This window comes from Pogona vitticeps, chromosome 7 (assembly GCF_051106095.1).
Source record: "Pogona vitticeps strain Pit_001003342236 chromosome 7, PviZW2.1, whole genome shotgun sequence".
Taxonomy (NCBI): Eukaryota; Metazoa; Chordata; class Lepidosauria; order Squamata; family Agamidae; genus Pogona; species Pogona vitticeps.
This window is the reverse complement of record NC_135789.1, coordinates 103,490-119,070: the sequence shown is the minus strand read 5'-3', so window position 1 is coordinate 119,070 and position 15,581 is coordinate 103,490. Positions and strand designations below refer to the sequence as shown.

At 57.0% G+C, this 15,581-nt stretch overlaps 3 protein-coding genes across 11 annotated transcripts in view; all 3 read left to right on the top strand.

Annotated features, from left to right (window-relative positions):
- The first annotated feature begins 23 nt into the window (after positions 1 to 23).
- On the top strand, positions 24 to 7,037 carry SZRD1 (SUZ RNA binding domain containing 1). 2 transcript variants are annotated; one of them, XM_020782031.3, is made up of 4 exons: positions 24 to 1,034; positions 3,320 to 3,369; positions 3,777 to 4,034; positions 4,420 to 7,037. In XM_020782031.3, the coding sequence occupies exons 1-4, from the start codon at positions 864 to 866 to the stop codon at positions 4,520 to 4,522; spliced, it is 582 nt and encodes a 193-aa protein (XP_020637690.1). In that variant the 5' UTR covers positions 24 to 863; the 3' UTR covers positions 4,523 to 7,037. The 2 variants fall into 2 exon arrangements, with proteins under 2 accessions (XP_020637690.1, XP_020637689.1); XM_020782030.3 differs by having other exon boundaries at positions 61 to 1,034; positions 3,774 to 4,034.
- A 585-nt stretch (positions 7,038 to 7,622) lies between these two features.
- NECAP2 (NECAP endocytosis associated 2) lies at positions 7,623 to 13,366 on the top strand. Of its 3 annotated transcripts, none has more exons than XM_020782029.3 (8): positions 7,623 to 7,786; positions 8,111 to 8,211; positions 8,798 to 8,902; positions 9,424 to 9,505; positions 9,590 to 9,698; positions 10,661 to 10,838; positions 11,264 to 11,354; positions 11,944 to 13,366. In XM_020782029.3, the coding sequence occupies exons 1-8, from the start codon at positions 7,692 to 7,694 to the stop codon at positions 11,990 to 11,992; spliced, it is 810 nt and encodes a 269-aa protein (XP_020637688.3). In that variant the 5' UTR covers positions 7,623 to 7,691; the 3' UTR covers positions 11,993 to 13,366. The 3 variants fall into 3 exon arrangements, 2 of the variants coding, with proteins under 2 accessions (XP_020637688.3, XP_020637686.3); XR_013538135.1 differs by having other exon boundaries at positions 7,624 to 7,786; positions 11,171 to 11,354; XM_020782027.3 differs by having other exon boundaries at positions 7,627 to 7,786; positions 11,267 to 11,354.
- Positions 13,367 to 13,556: 190 nt separating this feature from the next.
- CROCC (ciliary rootlet coiled-coil, rootletin) overlaps positions 13,557 to 15,581 on the top strand; it is a 32,398-nt gene continuing 30,373 nt past the window's right edge. For 4 of the 6 annotated variants that reach the window (XM_078379449.1, XM_078379448.1, XM_078379447.1 and 1 more), the window contains exon 1: positions 13,557 to 13,926. In XM_078379449.1, coding sequence (XP_078235575.1) covers positions 13,657 to 13,926 — 270 coding nt within the window. In that variant the 5' untranslated portion in view covers positions 13,557 to 13,656. Of the gene's footprint in view, positions 13,927 to 14,150; positions 14,458 to 14,985; positions 15,147 to 15,581 lie in introns of those variants that run through there. The other 2 variants (XM_078379450.1, XM_072977376.2) reach the window with 2 other exon arrangements.

Below are 15,581 nucleotides of genomic sequence, written 5' to 3'. Positions count from 1 at the left end.
CCGCCCCGCCCGCCATGTCGAGGAGGGAGAACGGAACTGTCGCAATTGTGCCGCGAGAGGTACACAGGTTCCCATCTTGGTGGTGGCGAGAGCAGAGGGCCAGGATCGCCATCTTGGGAGGGAATGTGACGCCCTGCCGGGGCGCGGAGCTCGCTGAGCCCGAGGGAAAGAAAGCCCCCGCAGTGGCGGCCCCTTGCTTGCTCCGCGTTGGGCGCCGCCCGGCAGAGCCGCCGCCAGCGCTCCCCTTTCATTAGGCAGGCTCGTCTAGAGACTCCGTCCGCCCTTCGGAAATCAGCGCCGAGAGCTGCTGCCTTTGGTCTTAGGTTCTGCAAGGATCACAAAACACTCGGGCTTTGTCCGTTTCTTGCGAGATCCGTCGTTGCTTCTGCTTTCCCGGAGGCGTCCATGAAAACTATATCCCTAATTTACAACGAATTAACCGCGTTAGTCCCTGCAAGCAGACGAGACCAAATACTTTCGCCGGTATTTTAAGATAACACCCCTTCGATGATGGAATTGGGGACCTAAGGCTTCCAAAAGCTGTCATTAAAATACAGCAGCCAAGATTTTTTTTCTTCTGGTGTTCTTTTTATTTTCCTAATTGACATGGTCGGCCTTTGGCCTTTTATTAACGGTGGCATGAACAATGGAACTTAGTCATTTCCTAGGCCTCTGCCTTCCCTGTCCAAGTCGGGAAACAGGAGTGGGAACCGAACGAACTGGCGGAAGCGTGCCCGGCACGCACCCAAACGCCCGAGGGCACTCGCCCCCTACGCATCTGCGCAGGCGCACTGGGTAGCCAAAGTTTCGAAAGGGCGCATGTGCTGGAAGATGCCCGGGAAGCGGCAAAGGCGGAGCCGCGCATGCGCATTCTGAGAAAGGGAGCAGCAGCGCCTGGCGGCCGCCTCCGCCGTTTCCAGCCCCAGCTTTGGGACGGCCGCGCGCATGCGTATCGGGCAGGCTGGCGGCGGAGGGGAGTTACAATGGAAGATGAAGAGGTCGCCGAGAGCTGGGAGGAAGCGGCGGACAGCGGGGTGAGCTGCGCGGGAGGCGGGATGGGCGCCGCTGGGGTGGGCGCCGCGAATGGAGGGGCCGGGTCAACCCCTGGGGCTGCCGGGGAGGCGCCTCGGGCTCCAGGGAGCAGGCTAGGCCTCTTAAAGGGGCCGCGCCCCCTTCTCGGCAGCACGTGCTTCTCGCGCCGCTCCTGCCCCCGCACCGGGGGGGCCCCTCGGGGGGCTGTTCCTCCTTCCTTCCCTCCCGGCCCGGCCCGGCCCGATCGCTGGCTGGTGACCCTGCCCCGAAGAAGGCCGCCCTCCCCTCCCTCCCTCCCTCCCTCCCTCCGGCTGCTGGGGCAGGGACTACCCTTCCCAGGATCCCCGGGCGCGCCGCCCCTGGTCGAGGGATCCTGGGAGTTGTCGCCCCTCATCTCTGGGGAGCCTCGGACGGGAGAAGTCCGGAGGGGGGGGGGACGACGACGACGGCTGGCCCCCGGGCACGCCGCTACCCTGTCCGCCGCCTTCGTCCCTCTCGGCCGCCCAGGCAGAGACACCCACCCGCTTCCCTGGCCGGGGATGGGAGTTCGCGGGGTCCCCCCCCCGGGGAGGGGGGGCTGGGCCGGTCTGTCCGGGGCACCCAGGCAGCCCCATTCCTCGGGCGGCACAGGCCCCCAACTGGACCGGAGCGCCGGGCGGGGCGCAGGGTGCCTTTGGCGGCCACCCCTTCCTGCGCCGCCGGACACCCCCCCTCCCAAACACATACACACACACACACCCCGACACACACCCCTCCAACGGCCCCTCGGTCCCCGCAACCGACCGTCCCCTGGCTGTCCAGACCGTGGGGTCGGGGGCAGCCGGGGGGGGGGCGGGAGGGCGCGTGTCCGCCTCCTCGCAGGGGCGAGCCTTTCCTGATCCCCCGCCGTAGGGCCTGTGCCTGGACCCTCCTTTTCCCTTTCGCCCTTGTGGGGTGTCGGGGGGGGGGGAAAGAGGCCCCAGCGACAAACGTTCAGATGCCCAGAACAGGCTTAGCTGCCTCTTCTGGGGCAAGAGGTTTCAGAAGGCTTGAACACACCGGGAGAGGAGATCTTTTTGCTCCCCCGAAGTCATCCTGCAAGAGCTGCCTCGTCGAGGGTGAACTGAGATTGCTGCCTCGTTCAAAGTCTGACACCTGATTTAATTTCTGAACATCAGAAAAGGTGGGCGAGAGTCTCTCTGGGTGTCTGGCTGGGGAAGTGCCACATGACAGAGACCCACATGTGGCAGACGTGGGGGCTGGTTGTGTAGACTGATGATGCATGGCTGTTTTATCTGACAGAGAGAGAGAGAGAAGAAGAAGCCACAGGCAAGGTCTGAGGAAGTGGATTTGATCCACAAAGGCTTATCTTGAAGCAGAATAGTTAGTCTTTAAGATGTCCCAGGGATTTGTTTTTGTATTTTGTGCGCTTTTATTTCAGTTCTCCCTGGAGATACTTGCACAGATAAGCACGCCAGTGAGCATGAAGGGGAAGGGGCATCAGGAAACAGGCCTGGTGCCTGTCTGGTGGGAAAATGAGAAGTATGTGCAAGCAGTGATTGGGCACAATTTCTTTCTGCTGGTGGTGAGAGTTGTTTCCTTTGCTAGCGTGCATCAATATGGCAGAGAACCCCTCAATGTGCCCATCTACCTGTCAAAGGTGTGGCCATGCATGAGTGTGTTGCAATTATCCATGCAGCCATTTTATTTTAATGGGTCTTAGTTACTCTGTTCGGGCAGTGAGTCAGTCAGACCCTAATTTTAACCAACTGTGACCAGCTGTGTTACAGGGTGATAGATTAGAGCCAGTGGCAGAAATAGTCGTAGGCAGATCTGATGTCAGGCGAGCGCAAGAGATCTGGAGCCACGTCAGCGTGGATGAGCAGAGCAGGGCTCTCTTTCCAGGGACTCTCTCCCGTCTCCTCTGCAGACAGCCTTAATAATTTTCTTTTTTTGGGGGGGGGGGGAGGCTGTTTCGTTGTTGCCTTTCCCCCTTTCCCTTCTTCTTCACTGTGAAGCGGGCAGCTGCCTTTCTCTGTGGCTGATAGAACAAAAAGGTTCTATGATACCTGGAAGGTGAGAACTGCTGTCAAATGCCACAGCATCCTTCTGTGTTTTTCTGGAAATATTTTGGTCGGCACCAAGGCTGTAGGTCAACTTGTGGTCATGGAAGGTGGTTGAGCCATGTAGAAGGAGCTTTGCTCTGGACTGGCTGGATGATAACTGGTTTGGACTGAATGGCAATTGAAAGCAAAGTAGCTTTCAATATGTTTGAAATGAATTTTGACTCAGTCCTGTTTCTTTGCAGGAAATAGACAGACGTTTGGAGAAGAAACTGAAAATCACCCAGAAGGAAAGGTAAGACAGCCATTGGGGAGATTCTCTTAGATCCAGAAGTTACTTACAATGAAATGTTGACTGAAGGAGACAGGGCATGGCACTCTGCCACTAAGAACACTGTTGATTTGCTTGAAAATCTGGCCTGTTCTGCTGGCCACCCTATGAAACGAAGTCAGAGGGAGGAGAGGTCTTCCTTCTGTTTTATTTCATGTTGCATGAAGTACTATAGAAGCGGGACAGAGAGCCACATGCCGAGCGACACCTGGGTGTATCTGTCTGCATACTTATGCCTGGAGGGGGGAGGGTCTTTTTGTGCTATGAAAAAGGAACCAGGGTAGCCATCTCCCACACTGATTGATCTTTAAAGTGGGAAACGATTTGGGTTGGGTTTGTCAGGAACTGACCTTTTCTCTTTTTTTCAGTAGCCGGAAATCCAAGTCTCCCCCGAAAGTGCCGATTGTGATTCAGGACGACAGCCTTCCCACAGGACCCCCACCACAGATCCGGATCCTTAAACGGCCAACCAGCAACGGGGTGCTGAGCAACCCGAACTCAGCCAGCAGACCTGCCTTCCCGGTAAAGTCACTCGCCCAGCGGGAGGCTGAGTACGCAGAAGCCCGGAAGCGCATCCTGGGCAGTGCCAGTCCTGAGGAGGAAGAGCAGGACAAGCCCATCCTCGACAGGTGAGCTGCAGCCAGGATGGGGCCCAGTGGGGTCTATCCACGGAGCCTCAAAACGTCTTCTGGTGTGCCTGGTTGTGTTGGGCACAGGGTCCAAAAGCCAGGCCTAGCTGTTGAAGGACCCCCAGTCCTCCATCCACGCCTGGCCCACTGCAGACGCCGTGAAGCTCTGTGTTGGGTAGATGAAATGTTGGGGAGCCCCCCTCAGGGTTAGCAAGGTGGGGGAGGGGCTTCCATTGCACCCTCTGGGAGGAGACCTGTGTCTTGGCCCTGTGGCCCTTCCTGACCCAAAGACCATCCTGTCTGATGCCTCCACCTGCATGTGGATTGATGAAACGTCATAGCTGGGAAATCTTACGCTTTCTGTCTCTCTTTCTTGCTCTCACAGGCCCACCAGGATTACCCATCCGGAAGAGGCTCGTCTAGCCAGCAATGTGATCCGGCAGCCACTTGGCCCGGATGGTTCGCATGGCTTCAAGCAGCGCAGATAGGAATGGTCGGCCAGCCGCACGGCGCGAGAGCCAGCTCTTTCCCCCATCCTGGGCTGCCCTGGGGCAGCAGCAGCAGCAACAGTGGACAAACCGACCTGAACCTGAGCAGGAGGCTTCCTTCTGGGGTGCTTCGAAGAAGAGCCCCCTCTGCTCAGGCTGCTGTGCCCTCCAGCCCCCTGCACTGTGAGCCCTGCGTTCTGCGGGGACTGCTGCACCAAGGACAGCTGGTGAGGGTGGCAGGAGGGCGACCAGGGCTGGTGTCTTTTCCCCTCTTAGTGCCCGCCAGCCGGCCAGGGCAGCCCCAGCAGCAATAATAACTTATCCGTGTGGGTTTGCCTAGGTTTGGGGGCATGAGTGGCCGGAGTGCTGCCTTTCAGCAAGCGTGCTTTACTTTGTGGCTTTTGAGAAGGATTTGAGGGGGTTGCAGCCACCCCTCTTTTTCTGCGTTGGTTTGTTTTGGGGGAGGAGATGGCATGGGAAGAAGGGACCCTGTTAGCGGTTGGAGGGCTTTCTCTGCGAAGCAAGAGTCTGTAGAAGTTGCCCAGCTGCAGGGCGCCTCTAGGTGTGTCGGGGACGATGGCTGCTGAAGTAAAATTGGCACGTGAGGAACTCCTCGCGCAGCCCCGATGACTTGCCTGCACGGATGCAGGGCAGTCCGAAGGGCAGGGCTTCCATGTCTGTGGGATGAGGTTTGGAAGGGACTGCCTTGCTCCTCTTGTTTTTCTTTGGACGAAGGGAAGGTGGACCGGCAGTGGCTTGGTCTGCTCATGTCGCATGGAGCCCTGGGGGGCGGGCAGGGCAAGGCAGGGTCGAGGGGGTGCTTTTTGCTGCTAGGAACGTGAGCTAGGAGTAGACTAGTTTCCTCTCCCACCAGTGCCCTTGGGCGAGGCCGCCCAGTGGGCGCCCATTGCTTGTGCTGGCCTGATAACGGAATCAGTGGCTGTTGATCTGTGAGCCCTCCTTGACCCGACGACATTTAGCCTTGCCGCTCCAAGTCTGTTGGGAGTCCTTCTGGTCCTGGGCAAGGGCAGGCTTGTGACCGAAGCGGATGGGGCCCCAAGCAGCGTTCCGAGGGTTGTGGCTGTGGCTCAGGAACGGATGTCTTTCCCCTCAGTGTGGGTTGGTTCCAGGGCAAGGGTTAGGGTCCTGCTCTTTGGTGCGGGGATATTTGGAAAGCGGGCACTGAGGAATCCTATAGGCAACGCAGGGCAACTGAGGGCAGCATCGCTGCTAGTCTTGCCCTGGCAGAAATAGTGAGATGCACAGGAGCCAGGTCAGGCCAAGCCAGGCAGCTCTAGGGCGGTTGAGCCAAATGTGTGTGTGTGGGGGGGGGGGGAAGCTTTGGGACAGCAGGAGAGACGGCACATGTTGTGAAGTTGGTCTGCTGTGCTGTAGATGCTCCAAAAAGGTGGATCCACCGGCCAGGCCTTCCCTTTCCTCTCTAGCAGCCATATTGGGTGGGTGGGCTTTAGGCCCCCCTCCTCCAGCACCACCTCCAAGGGACCGTGGGCTAGCTTGCTTCACTGTGTTTCCAGTCTGCCTTTTTGTTCTACTCTCTGAATTTGGAGGGCATGCTAGGTGTGGAACAGGACCTAACTTTGACTAATGTGGGTGGCGTGTCTGACACACTGAAACATCTCCTCTTTTTCTGATCAGAAGTGGAACTTTTGCCTAGGGGTGGGAGGGGAGGGGAGGGAATGTCTTTGTAAGACAAAACAAGACATGTACAAGAATACTTCAGAACACAACGCTGGTCAGCAGAGTAACAATAATAATAAAGCTCCCTGTGTACAAAAAGCAAAAGATGTGACCGGCTGTTGCTGTGTTGAATGTGTTCCCCTTTTTCCTTCAGATCCAAGGCCTGCTGAGCCCCTGCCAAGGGCTGGGTCTCCTTTTTCTTTCACGTAGGTGTAAAAGGGTCTGTTCTTCCTGCCGGACTGTCCTGGGAAACATCTGGCAACAGACTTCTAAAAAAAAAATGTGTGGATTTGGAGTTGGAGAGAAGGAGAGGCTTCTTCTGAAAATGAAATGGAAGAGATGTAAGAAGGGCTTTTTTTTCACCATGTCTTTGTCATTCTACTCTGCTTTATCCTCATCATCTCACTGTCCTCCTTCCTTCCTTCCTTCCTTCCTTCCTTCCTTCCTTCCTTCCTTCCTTCCTTCCTTCCTTCCTTCCTTCCTTCCTTGCCAAGGAGCTTTTCTTTCTCTTCACACAACAGCAGGCACTCTCCTGTCAGCCCATTCCCACGTGTGGACCTGCCTGCCTGCCTGTAGGTAGGGAGAGGGTGCCTTTTTCCTCCGTCTGCCACGAGGGAGTAGAGAGAGAGTCGGTCTTTCCTTCTGCTCCCAAAGTGACGGGCAAAGTTCTCTGTATGTGTGTGTTTCCCGTAGGGCACTTTAGTGTTTGGGTCTTTTGGTCTGGTACGCAAAGAAGCAACACCAGCCCACAAACATTTGGACATATAGAGGAAAACATTTTATAAATTGTATTTTAAATAAATGGTTACATTTTAAATCAACGGCTTCATTATTCCTCCACGGTATTTGAAGACACGAGACGAACCCGCTTGCCGTCCCTGCAAGGGAAAAGGAGGCCCGCTGGAGCCCTGCGAGAGGGGGGACCTTTGGGCCCTCCGGGGGCGGGGGGGGCGCGGGGGGGAGGGCGAGGTCTTGGTCGCCCGCGCGCCCCCCCCGTCGTTCCCCTTCCCCCTCCCCTCGCCCGCGTCACGTGGTTCTGCCTCGGCCGGGAACCCGCGAGAGGCGCCGCCGGGTCCCCCCTCCCTCCCTGTATAGGGGCTGTGGTCAGCGAGTGGGCCGCCTCGCACTTCCGGCTCCCCTTCGGAGGCCTCGGGAAGGAACCGGCGTAGGAGTCTTGACTGATGGCGCCGTGCGAAGAGAAGGGAAGCGGCATCAGAGAGGCCGGGAGATAAATATCTTCCTTCACGTTTCCCTGGATACGAAAAGCGGGGCAAAACCGGCCCCATCCGTCAGGCTACGTTCCTTCGTGCGAAGCAGGCACCCTCGGGAGCCCGGAAGTGGCAGCCAGCCCCGTGAGGGGCGAGAAACAGGAGCCTCTTTACCAGGCGGCTGGGTTCGCGCATGCGTCGCCGCTCCTGGAGGGGGGGAAACAGCACCCGTATTTCCGGGTTCTCTGGAGGCGGGGGCGAGGATGGCGGCGCCCGAGGAGTACGAGTCGGTGCTGTGCGTGAAGCCGGAAGTCCATGTTTACCGGGTGCCTCCGCGCGCCTCCAACCGGGGCTACAGGTGAGCCGCGGGGGCCCGCTCTTTAGAGCCACGGTGCCTCTGAGCATGAGCAGAGGGCTCCGCCAGAGGCCGGGCTGGGCAGCCTTTCTCTTACCGCTCAGGACGGGGCGCGAAAGGCGGGCTGGGCAGGAACGACCCACCGACCGACCGACCGACCGACCCCTCGTTCTTCCGCAGTCCTGGCCGAGGAGAGGAGGGAGGGAAGGAGGGAGGGAGCCGGCCTCGCTGGTGGGGGTGGGGGTGGGGGGTCAGTACAAGGGCCCGACAGAGGCTCGGCCGGCCCTCGGGGGCCTGACCGCCTCCCCTTCCCTTTCCCCCTTCCAGGGCTGCGGAATGGCAGCTGGACCAGCCTGCCTGGAGCGGCCGGATGCGCATCACAGCCCGAGGGAACGTGGCCTACATCAAGCTGGAGGACAAGAATTCAGGTACATCTGCTGGAAGCTCCTGGCAGCTGCCTTGAAGCTTGGGCCCCGCGAGGATGATGGAAGGGAGGCAGGGAACAACCTTGTTGAAGGCAGCGGTGGGTCCAAGCAAATGATGGAGGAAAGGGTTTTGATGACTCCTCAGAGGGCTCTCTGGAAGCTTCTGAGTTTATCAGTGAACATCCAGAGCTTTCGGAAAGCCTCCTTATACTGGAGATAACACTCTGTGTTTCCCACAGTTAAAAGGCGAACATCCAGGAGAAAGAAAGTCAGTATTTCCTAGTTGCGTTAGTTTTTGTAGGTACTGTACAATAGTATTCAGTGTTGATGCAAAACTACTGCTGCATTATAAAAAATAATAATTAGGTATTATTATTGTTTTAAATAAGTGCATAAGTAAGCATTTTACAAAATTAAACTGGAATACAAGTGAGGAAGTGTGAAGGGAAACAAAGCTACTGGCTCCCTTACTGCTGGGAAACGCCTGGAGCGATTACAAGGCAGAAAACACTGTGTGTGTGTGTGGGGGGGGGTAATGACACGTGGTTGATGAACGGCTGTCTCACCTTCTGGTTTTTGTTCCTCCCAGGAGAACTGTTTGCCCAGGCACCCGTAGACCAGTTTCCTAGCATCGCTGTGGAAGGTGTGACAGACTCGAGTCGGTATTTTGTCATCCGGATCGAGGACGGGAATGGTATGGGCGTGGAGGTTCGGATCTAGTCCTTTTTGGTGTGCAGTGCTGGGTGCATCTGTTTCATGCTTTTGCTGGGCTGGAGATGAGTCTGACGTGGTCCAAAACAAGCCACCTGCCTTTGGGTTCAAAGCTCTGCCTGGGCAGGTAGGTGGGATTTGGGACCTTTCCATGTTGAGCCTAATTTGCTCTTTCATTGGCATGTGGCACCAAGGGTGAACAGTCTCAACTGCAGCATTGCAGAAGTGGCCTTTGGGGACGTGTGTGATTTCCCCCTTTCTCTGTTTGCTAGGATGTTCCTTCCCAGTTCTTTCCCTCAATGGTAGCTTTATAACTGACCTCTCCCCACTTTGCATCCATCCTGATGGGATGTCTTCAGGTTTGCTGGAGGGAAGAGCCTGCTTTGGCCCACCTGCCTCCTAGTTAGTCTTCAGCTGCATTGCTCCTGCCTTCTCCTTTTTACGGGATGCTTCCTGTTTGGTCATTATGTTGTAGCTAATGCCTGAACCCAACTTTCCTTGCAGGCCGACGGGCTTTTATTGGAGTTGGATTTGTAGACCGAGGGGATGCCTTTGACTTCAACGTGGCACTTCAGGACCACTTCAAGTGAGTGCTCCTTCTCCCGCTCAAGGTGGAACCCTCCTCCACTTCCCTCGGCTGTGTTGATCCTCTCAGTTGTCTTCTTTGCAGGTGGGTCAAGCAGCAAAGTGAGCTGGCCAAACAGGCCCAGAATCCAGACCAGGGGCCCAAACTGGATCTAGGCTTCAAAGAAGGAGAGACCATCAAGCTCAGCATTGCGGTGAGCAGCATCTCGGGGCTGGTTCTGCTGCCTTCAGCACTGAGCGATCAGGCAGTCAGAGGATGGAGGAGTTTATGAGACTGAAACACTCTACATGATCGTGGGTGGCAGTGTGCAGAAGGCCTGATGGTCCAGGAAGAAGGCCTGCAGTAGATTGGAACCCCCTGTGCCATGGCCATTCCCTCAGGAGGGGCACTGTCTGGCTGATTTCCAAAGCACCATTCACAAATTCTCTACTCATTAAAGCTGTTTTTTTCTCAGATGCTGACCAGCCTCTCCCCAGAGGGGACACAGCCTTTTTGTATCTGGCCACATGGTAGATTAGCCAGCCCATATGATCTTGTTTTTTTTTTTTCAAACAAAGGATCTAGAAAATGGTGGGGGAGGAAAGAGCATTTGTCTTTAAAGTGTGTGGAGAGGCGTATGTATCTTTAGCGGCATGAAGTATGAGGCATACTTTTCTGTACCTGAAGTGCCTCGAGTTAAGTCCGTGTAGAGACCTAAAGTGACATGACTTGCTGCACCACAGATTGTGTCTACACTTATTTCTTAGCCTGAGATACATTGGTTCCAAAGGGTACCCTTTGTTTGAGTGTGGCCTGTAGTGAGTGGGGGGGGGGGGCGGCACCTGAAGCTCCTCACTGAGGCTGCCAGAAGACCTTGGATTGCTGCTGCCAGCAAAGAGAACCCCTTGAATGCCCAGAGGACTGTCGTTGCTTCTTCTCAGCTGCCTAGTCTGAGTGCAGAGAGTTTGAAGCCTCAAAGGGAAGGCAGGGGTGGTTTCTTCTTCACTGTGCTCTGCAGATAGGGCTGGGCCAGCATCCAGCCTGTCTCGTTGCTCTTGGGCTGGCCTTTCCTTGGGGCAAGGGAATCCTCCGTAGTGGACACGGGGTTTCCTGGGGAATTGGTGAGACCTCCTGTGTTCTGCTGGGCAAGCTGAATGTGTTTTGGTTTGTTTCTAGAATGTGAAGAAAAAGGAAGGCTCTTCAGGGACCCGGTCACGGTCGGCAGGCTTGGGAGGTGCTGGCCTGATCCCACCCCCACCAGGAAGCAAGACCCCGGTCTTTGTCCCACTGCCTGGGGAGGAACATCATCCACCACCCCAGCTGACAGGTTCCCAGGCAGGTGGTGCTGAAGCAGGTCGGTATTTCCTTTTACTCCATCCTCTGCAGGAACTCATCTGGTTGACTGTACCACTGAACGGATCCCTGGAGAATTCTCCCAAGCAGCATCCTCAAAGGGGTTGTGTGGAGATGAGAGCCCAGGGAACTCTTGTGCTGCCTCCTTGGCCAATGGTCCACTGTTTCAACTTTACGACTCCCCTCCCCCCCCAAAAAAAAACAGTATCCTGCTTAGTAGTCCCAAAGCAGATCCATCACAGAGGTTGTGGTGTGTGTGTTTGTGGGAGCATTTATGGAACATCCTAATGTGTGGCCTAATAAGCTCATGTCCCCTCCCCTCCCTCCCACCAGAGAATGGCACCTTTCTCATCTAAAGGCCAGCGGTTTTATGAAGGTTCACCACAGGGACAGTCATCAACCTGACCCCATCCCCCACTTTGTCAGCAGATCCCTCCATGCCTTGGCCTCAGGAGTCCCTGGTGTCCACAGGAGAAGATGCTGCCGACATATGGGGAGACTTCACCAAAGCCTCTGGGTGAGTCCATGTATCCCTTAAACCCTTTTCTTGCTTGGATGGCTGAAACTATGCTTCCCTTCCCAGGCGATTCCTCCTTCCTTCGCCTCTCAAGGGGACGTTGACCAGCACTGCTGATGTAAGCAAGCAGGTACAAACAAAACGGCAGCTATTTGCAGTTCACACACTGCTCTGGAATGGTCTTCATGTTTTATTTCTAAACTAAGTTTCAGAGTTGAATGATGGCAAAGAACAACGCCAAGCTTCATGGTTAAATCTGGACAGTTGCAGCGTAAGGTTGTTTCAATTCACAAATTATGAGAGAAAAACATGGACTTATTTGTATATTAGAGGGAGTGACACATTTCCCCCTCCTGGCTCTTCTGTTTGCAAACCACCCTCTCCTACCATATCCCTGGATACTGGGGGATTCTTGCCCTGGATTCTGGCTGGCTGAAACGTTGCCACTGTATTTCATGTGATGACAGAATATAACGTGCAGATCATTGCCCGTAGAGGGAATCATCCTCATCTTCCATCACTACCTGTTCAGGAGAAAGACCTGTATCCCACCTGCTGATGGGTGATGTCTGTCTCTGCCATTTTGCAGGTCTTTCTCTAGCCAGGCTCAGCAGAACTCCAGCTGGGTCCAGTTCTAAAGAGGGCCACCCCGTCCTTCTCTGGAGGGAAGTCTCCAGAGGGACTGCTCCTCCTTCCTTTTTTCGGTGTGGACCAGTGAGGCCTGGAGGACGGCTTCCGCTGTTGGCATGTCTTGAGAGCGCCATGGAAGAGAGAAGCGAAGGCCTTGGCTCTGTATTCCCCAAGGGGGACCTCCACATCTGGTGCTGATCCTTCTCCAGAATACCCCCAAGTAGTATCCTTTTTTGCACTCAGAACGCAACTGATTCACCTCACAGCTTGGAAGGAGGAGAGGAGGGGCGGCTGGAGGTTCGTGGCAAAAAAGGGGTGGGACAGAGGTTTTTATTTTTATTCGGAAATGAAGGATACCCTGCCATTTTTCCACTAATTTGAGGATCATAGGGTGTGAGAGGTTTTGGAGGGTTTGCGGGGTGCTTGTGTAAAAAAAAAAAGCATTTCCCTTTGCTGTTCCGATGTTCTGTCAAGAGTGAGGGAATGGAGTGCTACTCAACTCGAGTGTTAGTGAGGAAGTTCTTAAGATGAAGAAAGTGTGTGTGTGTGTGTGAGGGACAGAAAGAGAGACCGAGGAGTGTCCCGACTGCTCCCTGGTCCAGAGGGATCTCAGGGCCCTTTGGTGGAGGTAGCCTGGCTGTGCCCGAGTCTGCCTCTGCCATTCTCAGGGTTTTTTTCTTTAACGCTCTCTGGCACTGCAGCGCCTGGAAGGAAACCAGCGGTGCTTCCTTCCTTGGCTCTTTGGGTGGGTTTTCACTGCACACGCAAGAGCAGGCTGAACTGCCATGTGCCTGCAGCCTAGAGATTTCTCATTGCCTTCATTGCAAGTTCTGCCCTGTTTTCCAGAATGCAAGTCGCTCTGTTCGAGGCTGTCACCTGCAGGCTTTAGGTTCCTGGGATTTGGGGATTTGCAGCAGGGAGCCTGAGCAGGGAGCCTGGGTGGGCATTCTGGGTGGACGGTCCCAGTGGGGCATCACAGGCGGCTCTCTGTGGCGAGGTGCCTTTTCTCCTGCTCCTTTTGGTGGCCTTTTCCCACAGATCCTTTGAGCAGTTAACGGGACGGTCATTCCTTCTCTAAAATGTTTCACTCCTGGCTGTTCCTGGTGTTTCCAGCCTTTCCTTTTCTGAAGAATTCCTAGATTTCTGTGCCTTTTATGGGACTGAGGCCTTAAGAGGGGTTGAAGGACAAACGGTCTCCTAGGCTATCTTAAGGCTTGGGAGTGGAATTCTCTTTCAAAGTCTAACAAATACTATTGATACATCCATACCTTAGGTATAGGTTTTCATGATATGTTTTATTAGTATGTGGCTTCAATGATTTTCTCTATGTGATCCATTTTGAGTTGGTTCATAATTAAAATAGATATCAATATCTTTCCAAATGCCTTTTATTTTAATTTGGTGATAAAGTTGAGCAGCACCTCTTTCGCAGGGCCAAGCCTGACTCCTTTAGGCCAAGGACCCTAAAAGGAGAAGGGGGGGGTGTCTGGCTTGTTAAAACGAGAACTCAGAGGTCCCCCCCCCCCCAAGTGCCACACATGGTACACACTTGGCTGCCCTGCCTTCTGAGTCACCCCATTGCCTGGACACCTACCACTCTGACCTCCCGTTGAGAGCCCAAACCTGACAGGTAGCAGGAAACGGGGCTGGAACAAGAGGCGAAGACAAGGCCATGCCCGGAGGTGCCCAGAGGCCCTGCTTCAAATTCCCTAGGAGAGATTTCTCTTCAAACGGGGGGGGGGGGGGAGGAGCCCATGATAGAGGAATACAGAGGGTCGGTCGATCTGCATGTTGCTCAGCATCCTCTCTCTGGCAGAGGACAGCCCTGTGCCGGGGGGGGGGGGCATCTCCAGCGCCCTGCACGGAGGAAAGCAGCGCCAGGGATCATCATCCGGGGCACGGAAGGCCGCCAGACTTCGGCTTGGCTTCTTTCTCTGGATGGGTAGGATTGACCGCCAATCCCCTGCCCTTCCTCCTCCCCCCCCCCCCGGCCGTAAATCCTTCTCCAGAGCTGGAAGGGAAGCCTCCGGTGCCCCAAGGGCCGGGGCCCTCCACCTCCTCCCCTGCCCTCGCAGGCCGGCCGGGTCTGGGCAGAAGAGCACCGGGGGCGGGGGCGGCGGCGGCGGCTCAGAGGCCCGGGAGGCGCCGAGGAGGGGGGTGACCGCCCGGCCCGGGTCAGTAGGGCTGGCGGGAAAGAGGGTTGCAGAGCGAGAAGAACCGGCGGGCCGGCGGCTCCTGCTTTAAGCCGCTTACCCCGGCGCTGCCTGACGCCGCCTGCTTGGGGGGGGGGGGAGAAGGGGTGGAGGCCCCTCCGTCGTCGTCGTCGTCATCATCCTCCTCCTCCTCTCAGCCTCACTCGCCGCCGGTGGCCAGCGCTATAGCAACGGGGCGCGTGGGGCGGACGAGGCCGCGACCAGGGAGGGGAGCGCCGGGCGCCGCGGTCTCCACTGGCGGCGGAGAGAGGCCAAGGAAGGTCCGGCCGGAGGGCCTGGGGTCCGGGCGGCAGGAGGGAGGGGCAAGCGGTGCGCCAGGGCGGGCTCGGTGGGCCGGGAGGGAAAGCACTCTGCACATGCCCCGGCCTCGCGGGCAGCGTGGAATCGCGCGCACACACGCTCCGCTTCTCGGGGTCGGCTTTGCACGGGCGCGCCTGGTGCAGAAGAAGCCCAACCGGTGCGCGGTTTCTGGGCATCCCCTGTTGAACTTTCGCCCGGCGATCAGGGGACGCCTCCGGATCCCTTAGCAGCTGCTAGAGGCCCCTCTCATGTCCGGGGCGAGACGAGCCTGTCGGGGGGGCGGCGGAAGGAGGAACTGGCGTCGGGGCCCCCCAGAGACACCGCCGGACTCCGGGCGGGAGAGGAAGGGAAAGCCCGCCCCCTGCTCCCCTTCCTTGCCTGGCTCGCCTCGGAGCGCGCCCGCCTTGGAAAGAGGCGAGGCTGGGCTGGGAGCGGGGGGAGGGAAGGGGGAGGAGCCTCGGCCGTCCCGCCTGCCCGCGCGCGCCCCCTCCCGGCGGCAGCCGCAGCCGCAGCGCGACCCGGTGGCCGGAGCGGGGCGAGCGAGAGAGAGAGAGCGAGAGAGGGGGGCGCCTTCCTCCGGACCCCCCAACCCCGTCCCCCGATGAGCGCCCCGGAGGCGGCAGAGCTGAAGCTGGAGGCGGTGATTCAGGTCGGGAGGGGGCGCCGGGAGGGGGTTGGGCGGCGGCGGCGGCTTCGAGGTTTCTCTCGTGATTAGCAAAGCAACCCGAGATATCACTCTCCCCCCCACACACACACACACATACACGTGTGTGTGTGTTGAGGAGATGGGATGGATGAATGGCTCTTTTGGGAACGCCATTGAGATGTTTGCCAGCAACCCTCTGGCCCTGGAGCCAAGGGGCCCCAAGTTGCCCTCCCGCCCGTCCCAGAACAGCCTTCGGTACACCCCGCCCCCGCCACCACCCCCGTGCAGGTATGTGGGCGCCCTCCACCCCCACCCCCACCACCCCCACCCCCCGTGTTGCAGGCGACCTTTGAACCCTCCCGGTGGGATAACCTGGCTGCAGCCAGGTCTCCTTTGATTGGATTCCTGGGCATTAAGGGCTCTCTATACAGTATGTCT

What these genes read in the sequence shown, in the direction of transcription:
- SZRD1 (XM_020782030.3), top strand. Translation starts at nt 864, where the DNA reads ATGCGCATTCTGAGAAAGGGAGCAGCAGCGCCTGGCGGCCGCCTCCGC. An exon ending in AAAATCACCCAGAAGGAAAG is followed by an intron (nt 3,370 to 3,773) that starts GTAAGACAGCCA and finishes TCTTTTTTTCAG; the next exon opens with TAGCCGGAAATCCAAGTCTC. An exon ending in GACAAGCCCATCCTCGACAG is followed by an intron (nt 4,035 to 4,419) that starts GTGAGCTGCAGC and finishes TTGCTCTCACAG; the next exon opens with GCCCACCAGGATTACCCATC.
- NECAP2 (XM_020782029.3), top strand. Translation starts at nt 7,692, where the DNA reads ATGGCGGCGCCCGAGGAGTACGAGTCGGTGCTGTGCGTGAAGCCGGAA. An exon ending in GCTGGAGGACAAGAATTCAG is followed by an intron (nt 8,212 to 8,797) that starts GTACATCTGCTG and finishes TGTTCCTCCCAG; the next exon opens with GAGAACTGTTTGCCCAGGCA. An exon ending in GCACTTCAGGACCACTTCAA is followed by an intron (nt 9,506 to 9,589) that starts GTGAGTGCTCCT and finishes TCTTCTTTGCAG; the next exon opens with GTGGGTCAAGCAGCAAAGTG.